At 41.0% G+C, this 13,001-nt stretch overlaps 1 protein-coding gene and 1 long non-coding RNA gene across 4 annotated transcripts in view; one reads left to right on the top strand and one right to left on the bottom strand.

Moving 5' to 3' along the window:
- The window catches only part of LOC117805075, a 35,395-nt gene extending 28,871 nt beyond the window's left edge, over positions 1 to 6,524 (top strand). For 2 of the 3 annotated variants that reach the window (XR_004629334.1, XR_004629335.1), the window contains one exon: positions 4,922 to 5,306. This is a non-coding gene — a long non-coding RNA (uncharacterized LOC117805075). Of the gene's footprint in view, positions 1 to 4,921; positions 5,307 to 6,312 lie in introns of those variants that run through there. The other variant, XR_004629336.1, reaches the window with a different exon arrangement.
- Positions 1 to 11,833, bottom strand: part of efcab6 (EF-hand calcium binding domain 6) — a 52,749-nt gene extending 40,916 nt beyond the window's left edge. Inside the window, exons 1-4 of the mRNA XM_034673655.1 lie at positions 11,524 to 11,833; positions 9,139 to 9,308; positions 4,969 to 5,072; positions 4,779 to 4,839 (exon numbers count right to left, since the gene is read on the bottom strand). Of these exons, the coding sequence (XP_034529546.1) occupies positions 4,779 to 4,839; positions 4,969 to 5,072; positions 9,139 to 9,308; positions 11,524 to 11,623 (435 nt within the window). The 5' untranslated portion in view covers positions 11,624 to 11,833. The remainder of the gene's footprint in view (positions 1 to 4,778; positions 4,840 to 4,968; positions 5,073 to 9,138; positions 9,309 to 11,523) is intronic.
- Positions 11,834 to 13,001: the final 1,168 nt, after the last annotated feature.

The following is a 13,001-nucleotide window of genomic DNA, read 5'->3' as shown; positions in this document are numbered from 1 at the left end:
GTAAGCTTTGCAGAGCGGTCAGCTGGCAGAGTTATCTGACCATCAGGACAGAGTCTGCACAGCTGACCCAGAGTGAAGATTCAGCATGGTGTTAATGTCACCACAGAGTATAAGATGACCTCGTCGTTTCACAAACCCAAAGAGCTGCGAGACTAACCAGAGAGCTTTTTACGACCTCTCGCTTCCTGGTTTCCTCCTCAGCCATGTGAACAGATAACAATATACAACATACTATCATGTCCGTACTATCTCCATCACACCAGCATATTAGCTTGCAACAAGGTGTTAAGGCACAGGGGGGACACTGTTCATCTCCACATTGGTAACTCAAAGACAGACAGAGGGAGGAAAATTTATAATGGCAGAACTTAAAATGGGGATGTTACACAACTGGCATCATCTCGATTACGTCAACCTGCCTCCCACCTCCAATATTTTGAAACCCAGATGTTGGCGGGCACGAATCAACTCTGTAAAATGAGGTCAGACCGTGTAAAAAAAAAGCTGTTAAAGTGCATTTCGTCCAAGAGTTCCGGGGCATTTTAGCCCCCAGAACACACAACTCCACAAACACTGACACGTTCAGCTGAAGGTCTCCAGTTTACAGGGTCACTTTTAAAACCATAACACCGGGAGAGACACATTCACTGTACTGTTACAAGCTGCTAAATCAAGTGAGTCACAGCTTCTTCTTTTGAAAAGTACACACACATACAAAAAAGATAGAACAAATAAAACAAATGAAAGAAAGAGAAATCAAGTGAATCACAGATGTGTGTGATGTTATTGTGGACGACGGGCGGAATAAAAACACTGCGGTTAATCTACCAATCAGACACATTCAGCATTTTAGGCCCTGCCCCCCAGAAGTCCCGGGACCTTTGAAAAGTACTACTCCCCAAGCAGGGGCTTTTCAGGGGGTAGATTATCTACCCCTGAACTAAATTTAGACCCTGGGTCCACCAGCTGAAACGCACGTAGTTAAGGGGTGAAGTTCCTCTGGCGAAAAATGCCTTTAGTGCACCCTAATTCAGGTTCAATGGACAAGGATGGTCACACATTGGCTAGTTTGGCAAAAATAAAGCAGATGATTCATGTTAATGTAATGTTCCACATCTTCTCAGCTTTATCTTTGCAGCAAGAAAACTCACACACACACACAAGAAGGGAGAGGACGAGATCGAGACACAGATGGAGTTAATAAACGGTTAAGAAACATCCTTCATTCTACCCTTGGACAGCTTCTGTAAAAGTGTGTGTGTGTGTGTGTGTGTGAGTGTGTGAGTGTGTGTGTGTGTGTGTGTGTGTGTGTGTGTGTGTGTGTGTGTGTGTGTGTGTGTGTGTGTGTGTGTGTGTGTGTGTGTGTGTGTGTGATGTGGTGATCTTAATTGAATATTGATAAGTGAGGCGAGCACATGGGGTAAACAGCTGTGACTGGTACTTCATCATATGTGTGTGTGCATCACTCATTATCAGGCCCAGCTGGTCCTCCAAGACGAGTCATCAGACAGTGACCGTGCACACACACATATGCACACACTCCTACACGTTCACACTTATTACGGTAATTGACAAACAATCCTGACAGAGATCAAAGTCACTAAAACGGAGCTCACCACAGCAAGGGATTCCCCGGAGACTTCTCTGTGTGTTCAGGAAACATCGCTCCGTATATCTGATTTATTCATCACGACTCTCTCTAAAAAACGAGACTCTTTCGGTCCCTCAGAGGGGACCCTACCTGGGCACGCCAACTTCTAAATCCTGTTTCCATGACAACGGAATTGAGCATCTCAGACGTCAGACACGGAGCGTTTAAGAAGATGGATTTAGAAATGACTGGCGTTTGTTTGGGTGGAAGGGGGACGTGTATGGAGAGGATTTAAACACAGTTGGAGGCATGATGGAGGACCGCAGGAGAACTGGCTGCACATAACGAACAGCTTTAAATGCTGATGGTTAAAAAAGGACAGAAGAGGGATCTTTAGAGGGAAACAGCACCATGAGATCAGAGCAGAGAAGAAGCAGGGTTTGTAGTAAGAGAGGTAACTTAAGGGTTACGTCTGGGTTTTCAGCACTCCGGAGGTGGTTCACATCTCACCTGGGTAGATCTGCTATAACCTGTACCAAACCTTCACCTCCTCATGTTGTACAAAAATGAAGCCAAAATACCCCCAGAGAGAGGGGCTGACATCTTGTGGTGGTGACGGCAAAGCATGAAGGTTTATTCCAGTGCACACAACGCTGCAGGAGCCTCATTGATCAACAGAGCGGTCAATCATGGCCTTAATGGAAGAGCATCAGGGCCACTGACTTTTTGAACAAGTCTGACCCTTGAACAAAATCAGAATCCTAGAATCAAAAGCAAAATTCTAAGATCTAAGGCAGAATTCCAAGATCAAAGGTCGAATTCTAGAACCAGGCAGAATTTTAAGACAAAAAGCAGATTCCTACAATCAGAATTCTGGAATCAAAGGCAGAATTCTAGAATAAAAATTGTGGAATCAAAGGCAGCATTCTAGAACTAGAGGCAGAATTCTAAGATCAAAAGCAGAATTCTGAGATCAAAGGCTGGTCTGTAGAATCAAAGGCAGAATTATAAGAACAAAAGCAGAATTCTGCGAGCAAAGGCCGAATTGTAGAATCAAAGGCAGAATTCTGAGAACAAAAGCAGAATTCTGAGATCAAAGTCAGAATTCTAGAAGAAGTATTCCAAGATCAATGGCCAATCTGTAGAATCAAAGGCAGAATTCTGAGAACAAAAGCAGAATTCTGAGATCAAAGGCCGGTCTGTAGAATCAAAGGCAGAATTATAAGAACAAAAGCAGAATTCTGCGAGCAAAGGCTGAATTGTAGAATCAAAGGCAGAATTCTGAGAACAAAAGCAGAATTCTGAGATCAAAGTCAGAATTCTAGAAGAAGTATTCCAAGATCAATGGCCAATCTGTAGAATCAAAGGCATAATTCTAAGAATAAAAGTAGAATTCTGAGATCAAAGGCATAATTCTAGAATCGAAGGCAGAATTTTAGAATCGAAGGCAGAATTTTAGAATCGAATGCAGAATTCTGATATCGAAGGCAGAATTTTAGAATTGACAGCAAAATTCTAGAATCAAAGGCAGAATTCTAAGACCAAAGGCAGATTTCTCTAATCAAAATTGTGGAATCAAAGGCAGAATTCTAGAACTAAAAGCAGAATCCTGAGATCAGAAGCAGAATTCTGAGAACAAAGGCTGAATTCTGAAATCAAAGTCAGAATTCCAAGAAAAAAGTCAAAAATCTGAATAATAGTTGAATCTAAAAAATCTTATTTTGCCCCTCTCATCTTTACTGTTCATGCCTCTTTTTATAACATCAAATAATGAATGATAACTAGTCATCTAGTCAGAAACATGAACACTTGGACATAATTCAGCATTATAAGCCATTTTTAAAATGTTTGACATGTCTTCTAATTTTGTAGTTTGGCCCATGTCCTATGTGTTAACATGGAGGAGGCAGAGTTTATGACCTATTCTGCACCCAGCCAGTAGAGGGAGCTCCAAATCTTTTGGCTTTGGTTTTTGGGAGCTGCCACGTCATCCGCCCACGTATGGAGCTATTTATGAAACCTAATGTGTATTTCTCATTTCATCTAACGCCGCTCTATAAAAGGACTTGATATTGAGAAATGTAATAAAAAAGAAGGAGATGATATGGGAGAAGTAAATCTGGTTTGAGATGACTCCTGTGAGTGATGTTTCAGAGATATTACCGTCTGAAAGGGTTGATGTGTCTCTCAGCGTGGGTTACTCTGACACAGAGCTGACAGGTTTTGTCGCCCTAGCTCACATTAAATAATTTTCCTAGAAGTCGCTTTCTTTGGAGAAATCTGGCTGCACTGTAAGACAAGTGGCAGAAAAAGCAAACGCACAGACATAAAGGAGTGATGAAGCAAGAGGAAGACATGGTAGAGTATGAATAAATGTGTGGACTGAAGGACGTGGGCTGTGAGAGATGTTTTTCCTGATGTTTGTCTGTCAGGAGGACTAGGACAGGCCTGGTAGCCCTCAGGCATCCGTTTATCCACAGAGAGGATTTAGTCAAATTTCACAACAACATCCGCATCTTGCTGTAATATGTGGAACACAGGCAGCACAAATCCAGAGTCGATTCTGTCATGCTTCCTACGTACAGCCTCAATCCTGCCAGAGCCGGCCCCACACACACATGAATCAATCGCTCACACACACACATGAATCACTCACACACTCACGCACGCACGCACGCACGCACGCACGCACGCACGCACGCACGCACGCACGCACGCACGCACGCACGCACACACACACACACACACACACACACACTGTGATGATGCTGTGTGAGTCATGTCAGCGTTTCATAAGATTTTGTTTGTTAAAGAACTTTCTTTACGTGGATCTCTGATTCTAAAAACTCCCACAATCTCACATCTGTTCAGTTCTCACAGGAGTTGTTGCACTTGTCATATCAGCTGCATTCAAACTCACACAAAACTTCCAAAAATGATTGGACTGAGCTGCATGTGTGAACGCATATAGTTGATTTCTTCCCCACAACTTTAAGTGAACTTTTTAAGTTTGGTCTAATTTCAGAAAATAAATTTGCTTCTGTGCCATTTGAGGTTTGAGGGCTCTGCTCGTGCAAATATTGCTCTATCTATGACTGATTTTACCTACTGAGGTACAAACTTTAGGTAGCTTTCCACAGACCAATGCAAACATTTTAGCAATAGGAGCTAAATGGAGGGTACACACCTTTTCTTTGAGATGCTTCTCAATCTCAGACACAGACATGGGAGACTTCTGTGGACCACACCTGACGAACACACAGAGTTAAAGAATGTTAAGCTGCAACCAAAAGCCTTGCGTTGCAAAGTGTGTGTTTTTGTATTTCATAGTTGAGAAACGTCTGCTGTGTGTTGCCGGAGGAGAGAAGAGTGCATACCTCACACTGCAGCGACTGCCAGAGGCTCTGCAGGCGGCCGGAGCTCGACTGAAACTCCTGAGAAACTGCAGGTAGTCGACTGTTTCAGCACTGCTCTCACACACCTGCAGCAAAGATGAACACACAATCAGTGGAAAGGAAGAGAGGATGAAGATGATGGGGCAGGAAAGGGTTTCTGTGATAGGAGAGGAAAAGACGTGGTATCCTTTTTTGCAAGATGCACAAGAATTTGATGCAAAGCTGCTTTAATCTTACAAATTGAATATATTTCAAAGTAACAATATAACAGATGATACAATGTATATAATGATTTGATTGATATTGTAATAGTTTAGAACTTAAGGAGCATTTATGGCAAAAATAAAACTTAAAAGGCAAAAAATACAGATCTTACTTTGCATGAATTACTACCAAAAAAAAAAGAAAACAGAGTAAAAGGAGGAAATTAGAAATTTGTTATGCATATAAGTTGTTGGGGTTTTTTTAATAATCAAAAAAGAAACACAAATTGACGTTAAAGGGTTGGGAAAGCTCACACTTACAGATAACAATATATCAAGCTGCAACCCTGGACTTCGAAATTATCCAAATATGGAAGACCCAAAACCTGCAGTTCCTCCAGTGTCCACTAGAGTGTGTCTCCAGTGGTGAGTCAGTCCCCATAGAGCCCCATGTTAAAATGTTACAGCAGAAATAAACATGTTTACAGCCTGGTCTAAAAACAGCTTGGGTCTCTATAGCTCATTTCTCTCTTCATGACAACTGTACGGCTGAATTTATATACAACTCACCTGTTTACAACAGGTTATTACCCGGCTGTGTACAATGCTTGATTCTGATTGGCTGAAACCCCATAACAATAGCAATAAACACCAGGGACAACCTGATCACACATGTCATGTATAATCAACCTGCAGAGAGGAGAATAGAACGGAACAGATCAAAGGAGAATAGAATGGAATGTTCTGAATAGATCAGTGTTTAATTCTAGACGACAAAAGAGACACCAGGGACGACCATGACAACTGTATGTCTGAATTTATATACAACTCACCTATTTACATCAGATTAAGGATTAAAGGCAGGTAGGATTAGGATTGTGGCCTCTTTGAGTGACAGGTGGGAGCTGCTAGCTGTCTGCTGTTTCCCCTCAGCTAATTCAGACCCTGAACTTTACCCTCTGGGCAGTGTTTCTGGTTTTGGAGCCTTTTGGAGGTTTGTTCATGTAAATATCAGACTAATTATCTGTCTGTCTGTCTGTCTGTCTGTCTGTCTGTCTGTCTGTCTGTCTGTCTGTCTGTCTGTCTGTCTGTCTGTCTGTGTGTTTGCTTTATGGACTAACAGTTTATACACTCAGTCAAGACACCAAAAGTCAAATTATGATTGTTTAAGTTTCTTGTGCGTGTCATTATCTGCACCCTGGCTTTATGATCCCTACCCACCCTGCAGATAAAATAACTCTGGTCGACATCTACCAGATTAAGAGTGTCATTCTGTGTTTTTGCAAACCCCTGGCTGCTTTCCTGCTGCACCCTCTCATCCAAATGTGGTCACTTCTGGAGCCAGGAAACCAACATGGCAGCGGACAAATTGCCAAACTCGAGTCAAGTAACCAACGGATGATGTCACGTTGACTGCGCCTGCTTTTTGTACAGCTTCGGGTCCATCAGTTTATATTCACTAAAATTTTCCAAACATTGCTATGTGTGTGATAATGACGGATGTAATGGCATCTCTGTGGAGACGGAGTGGTGTAGTGATGCGTCTGGCTGGCATCAGGTGGGTTGAGCAGTAATTTTCAGGACGAGGCTGGCCGGGGGAATAAGCTAGGTGCTCTGCTCACCTGGGGAATCCAGCCGCCTGCTTTCATTCTGACCTTGTGCTGATTCTCACACACGTGCTTGAACAAACACATTTAAGATTTGGCACCTTCCCAAACCCATAGACTCAGAGAACTAGTTTCTAAAAGCTCACACATGTATGATACCTATTTTAGTGGCTCATAATCAAAGTAGAGTCCCTGCTGCCCTGCCCTACATCCTTCATGGTGTAATCCAGTGCAGCGGTCCCCGGTGGAGCTCCCAGCATTCAGTCTTATTATAGACACCACCCGTCCAATTATCACTGCTATCAGCAGCCGCGGAGCGTAACACACAGCCCCCACCTCAGGGGAGGAGGAGGAGGGGGGTCTTTGTGCTCTACATACCTGTGACAGCGTGGAAACACCTGCAGTTCAGCGTGAGGTCGAAGGTAACAGAGAGGTCAGGGGACGATGAATTAAAGGTAAACTTTAAACATCAATGAAGCTTGACTTTCTCTGCTATTTCCAGTTTGTACTTTCTCAAAAAGAAATAAACATCAAAAAGAAAAAAGAAAATATTTATAATAAAAGAAAATGACTGTTGAAAATTACAAAAATAGATATATCTAACTAAGTTATCAGTCAAAAAAATATCGAAAATCTTTAGATTTTTAAATTCACAAATTTCACTGATATTTAAAACAATTAAAATAAAGTAACTCATCATAGACGGGCTATCACAACTGAAGCCAGAACTTTTAGAGCCACCCCTGCTGACTGTCTGCAGTATAATTCTTAAAACCTGCCCCCTCCATGTTAACAGATGGATCATGGGTTGAACACTCCAATTAAAGTACAGGTTTGTTTATACATGTTTGTCGAACATGGTTTCTGTCTTTTGGCCAGCCGCCACTGGACTGGACCCGCCTGAGGGAGGTGTCCGTATGATATTCAGTAGTTGTGCAGTAACTATAATTTCGTACATAGGAGTCTGCTTGGTTACTTCCATGTGTTTTTGTCTGACACGTTAAGATTGTGTTGGATTCGAATGAACCATTTAAAACACAAAAGTCATACGATCACTCGGAAGTAAGTAAAACTGAGGCAGGAGACGACCTGCATCTCCTCCGTCCTAAATTAATGTTTTTGTCGATGCAGTTAAATTATGTTATAAAAAATAGACCCCAGCAAAAAGGAACACCACCAGATTTTCCTTTTAAGCTCAACTTTGTTTTTACAAGCTCAGCTACCTCCAACACTTAATAATAGATTTAAATTTAACAACAAAAAAGATCTCCATCGCTCCCTTTGAAAACGTGTCAGGGATAGATAGATAAATAAATAACAGAAGAAGAAGAAGGAGAAGAAAGCAAGAAGAAGAAGAAGGGGGTGGGTGGCACCTCGCTCCCTCAAGCACAAAGCAACTTCCACATCAAAATGTCACCAGAACAACAGCTGCTACTCCGCTGATCGTCCTTTAAAGTAAACTTTCCACAACTCTCCAGAAAGCACACTCACCCACACACACTGACACACTCACACACACACTCACTGTCTTTAATGAATGAGGCGGCGAGTGGGAGGGGGTGCAGGGATGCGTGGGGTTGTGTATTTGGGGGGGTGGAAGAGACAAAGTGCTGATATTATGGGTGGAAATCTGTGTGGGAACGACAGGCAGTCAAACTGTCAGGCGTGAGCGCTGAGACGGAACAAAGAGGAACAGTGGAGACGATTACAGAGACGCAGCGGAGTGACAGAGGCAGCGTGCACACAGATGAAGAAGAGGGAGAAGGTAGAGGGGGGAATTACAGCGCCGTGCACGTACACGCCTGATTGATCAGTGCCAGGGAAAGAAGCGCCCTGAAACGAGGCCTTTACATCCTGGTTCTGGGTTTTTAAAAACCTGTTCTTTCATGTTTTAGTGACTCTCTTCACACTGCTGAGGAATGCATGAGATGAAACACAGCAGAGATGAAGTGTGTGTGTGCTGGATCAGAGGAAAAACCTGATGCCAGCCAACGCAACAGAGGTGCAAACAAATAACGTCTGCTTTAACAGCTGCCAGATTCACTTCTCCTCTGACCAGTCTCCACGGCCACACAGCTTCATCTATCACTGTCAGCTGCAAGGAGGAGACCAAAACAAAGCTTATACCGCCATCTTCTGGATGAGGCCTCACATGACAGCCTCTTTGGCCCAGCCCAGGTGAACTACAACTGATTAATCAATGAGGGGCACCTGGTCTAGGACTCTCAGACACTGAGGTGTATTCCAGCTAAGTGTGTGCTGCCTTTATGTTAGGTCATGAAGTGTGTGACGTGTGATTGTTGTCGACCTCTTGCAGAGAGAAAAGTAATCGTCCCTCTCACCTGGTTGACCACAGTTTGGAGCCGGTTCTGGTCAGGTCGGAGGACTCGTCTGAACTCCTCTTTGCTCACATGTCCTGTCAGACGAGGATCCACCGCCCTGAAGGCCGACTTTATGTCCTCCAGTCTGTCAGAGATCAGAGGCTCCACCGGCTGAAAGGTAAGCTGCCAACCTGGGTGAGGAGGATACTTTGAATTTACTCGCCATTTGAAGCTGGTTAACGCTAATGTGGATACAGACGCTTCCAGGAGGCTCATAAAAACATGCAACATAAAGCAAAGGACCTGCATACATTCACACTTGTGCCACATAATGTGCTGTAAAGTTGGATTAAAGATTATGCAAAAGTCCCAAAAACTGCAGTTCCTCAAATGTACACAAGAGGCTGTCTCGTAAAGTGAGTCAGTCTCCATAGAGCCTCATATTAAAATGTCCAGCTTTACAGCAGAAATAAACATGTTTACAGCCCACTACAAAAACAGTTTGGGTCTCTTTTCACACCTGAGGAGTCCACCCTTGAAGTGTTCAAAAGTTGCTTTTCACACGTGTCCCTCACAGTAAAAGTTTTCCTTGTCGGTAGTGTAGGAGGGTCTCAGGACCAAGACATGATATGAAAAGGCTGCTGCAGGAGTTGCTGAATAATGTTTACAAGAGATCCATTGTCTGAGGCTGTTTTTGAATCTGCCTATTATCCTATCAGTGCGTACTGATTTGGCCTAAATTCAGTCTTCAGTATGTGAACAAGAGCAAATTGGCAGTATGCCAGAACTACCCGGATGTCATACTGATTCAGGAACCTTCCTCAGTATGCAGCGGGCCAGTCTATTACCCACAATGCACACCTTCTTTTATCCATATATGACAGGTGGCTCTCAGTTTTTAGCTGAATTAGCCGTTTAACGGGTCGTTACATTTACAGTGAAGTGATGTGAAATAAACGTCTATGAATCTTGTAACTTCCAGTAATTACAGAGTCAATAAACATCTCACAGGTAACTGTTCATGTCTGTGAAAATTATTAAATTCCATATAAACCACTTCTTAACTCTTTAAATCATAAGTGATGCTAGAGAAGCAGTTTCTCTATCAGCTGGGCAGTTGTTTACTTCCACTTTCTGAAACCGGAAATCAGTGAAGCCTGACCCAGCATCCTGCAGACCAGATCCAACAAAACAGTCATACTACAGACTATATTGAAACGCAGTGTACAGTACAAACTACTGACTATATTCAAACGCAGTATGCAGTACAAATTACAGACTACATTTTTAGGTAGTTTGTAGTGTTTCAACGATGGAGTGCAAGAGAAAAACACTGGAGCAGCTTCATTACGTGCATGAAAATCGCACCGGTCGCAATTTTACCTGCTGTGTTCACACATGGGTTGACCCTGACTGATGACAGATTAAAGCTGCTGTGAGGAACTTTTGATTTATAGCAATTTTGGCGCCCCATTGTGGACAAAGTGATACCTCTTATCTCTTGTTCTGTACATGCAAAAGTAGTGTTTTCAACAAAAACCTCACCCTGCTGTCTTTTAACAGACAGATTTATGTATATATATATATATAAAAGCATGTTTCTAAAGTCAAATGGCAATCATGTGGTCTGACACCTACCCCCACTGAGTGGTATAAGGCATTAAAAATGACAACAGAGAAGGTATCAGTGTTGCTAATTGTGGTTTTGTTTGCTTTGGAATGTGATATAGAGGCATCAGTGTTGGTTTCAGTCTGTTTCTCAGCTGGTGAAAAACTCCTCATAGTGTCTTTAAATGTCTTATTTCAAGAGAGTACAAGCTAAAGATGAAGCCTGAGTTGCATGTAATGAGTATAAAATAGCTGCATGTTAAACTAATTTTTGAGTTCCTTGGATGAGATATAACATCTGCAGAAAAAATTGAAAAATATACAACATAAGATCAGATTTTTGTAAACAAATCACTCATAACTTTCTAATCAGGCCCGTTTTTAAAGATCTTTAAGTTGTATGTATTGATTTTATTTATCGTTGGTTTACTGTCCTCCAGAGCATTTTAGATCACTATGAGCATCTTGATAAAACTACTGGGTTGTCAGGTTGTGGAAAATTTAGTAATTTAGACCAAGCACGATTGGCAGTGCACAAGTTCTTTTAAAGTAGACCAAAACAGTCACACTGCATGTTATTTTGAATGCTATTTTAACATATATTTCTGAAACATTCTATTTGAAGCATGAGGAAGGGATTATCGACTATATAGAAATAGTTTGAGCGTCAGAAGTGCTTTTGCAGAACTTTTGCACAAAACACAGCTGTTGTCATAAACAAACTAAACCTTGAATTTCACATTAATTTGGATCATTTTGTGTGAGGAATAATACAGAAAACTGTAATAACACACTCACCTTTATTTGTGTGGAGCCATGCCTGCTTCCCTCCTCCACCCTTCCATCCTCTGGTGGAGGTGTGTGTGCTGGGAGCCGTGTGAGGCCGCCGGCTGATCATGCCTGGTCTCAGTCCGGGGTGCAGAGGCAGCAGCCGGCCGTCCTGAGAGAGACTGGTGTGTTTCTGTGTGTGTGTGTGTTTGTGGAGACTGATGGCAGACAGGAGGTGATAAACGACACTGAGAGGACGGACTGTGGTTGCTACTTAACACTTGAACCTGATCTCTGTCTGTGTGTGTTGGTGAGTGTGTGTGTGTGTCTCCTTTGTGTGTGTGTGTGTGCGTGCGTGCGTGCGTGTGTGTGTTTTGACACCGTACTGTATGCAGCAGGCTTTGTTTGTTTTCCTGTTGTCTGTCACTATGGAAACAAAGATAATACAGGACTTTATTTGTCTCTTTTATTTCCTTCACTTCTTTAAATGCTCAGAGGACTGAGCTGAATAGAAGGACTTTTAGTTCTTTTCTGCTTCTCTGACTCACCCAGCTCCTCTCACTCATTTACTGTTTGAGCTGTAGTGCATCAAACACCCTGAAGAAGATGCTCATGCAAAAGCATTAAATTTAAGATTATTAAAACTCATTGTTTAATAATATTAACATTTTGAAAATATGCCAAAATTAGCCAAAATGCTAGTTTACATCCGTAGTCTCTTGCCAGATGTTAAAAAGGCTCCCTAAAAAGAACAAGATTAAACAAAAAAAATAAAGTAAAGTAAAATAAAATGAAAATAAAAAAGGGAGAGGAGAAAACAAAACACAAACAAAAGAAGAAAATAAGAAAAGAAAAAAGAAAAGAAAAGAAAAGTACAAATAGCACCATACTATTAAAAAAAAGCTACTTAAGGAGATGACATGACTGTCTTTGGACAACATTTAACAGTGCTGTACACATTTGCATCAGACAGTGACTATCAATCATTAAAATAGCAGCAAAAAATTCCAATGAAGAAACACAAGTGTCTTGTGTGTTTAATTATATTTACTTTATTGTATTTCATTTATTTAATTATTTTATATTTTAATTCTATTTTAATTTTTTACAGTGTTTTTATGTGTATAAGTATTTTTTTTATAAATCTTGTCTTATTTTGATTATTATTTATCAATTTATTTGATTTGATTTGTTTAAATTATTTATTTTTAACACTGTTTTATGTCTTTAATCATTTTTACTACTAAGTTATTTAGAATTCTTTATTTGTATTTATTTTATTTTATTTATAATATTTTAGTGTTTTTGTGTCGAAGTATTGTTTGTGTTATGTTTTTTTATTTTTGTTATTTTATTTTTATTTGTATTTATTAATTTTAATGTTTTATGTTTTTACTGTGTTTTATGTGTCTTTAATTATTTTTAAGTGGATTTTCTTTCATTATGATTCTTTTATTGTATTTTATTTATATATTTAACAGTGTTTTATGTTCTGAGTGTTTTTCTTA

The sequence above is a fragment of the Notolabrus celidotus genome, chromosome 21 (genome assembly GCF_009762535.1).
Source record: "Notolabrus celidotus isolate fNotCel1 chromosome 21, fNotCel1.pri, whole genome shotgun sequence".
Lineage (NCBI taxonomy): Eukaryota > Metazoa > Chordata > Actinopteri > Labriformes > Labridae > Notolabrus > Notolabrus celidotus.
Note: the sequence above shows the minus strand (reverse complement) of the source record. Positions and strands in the feature narration are given on the sequence as shown.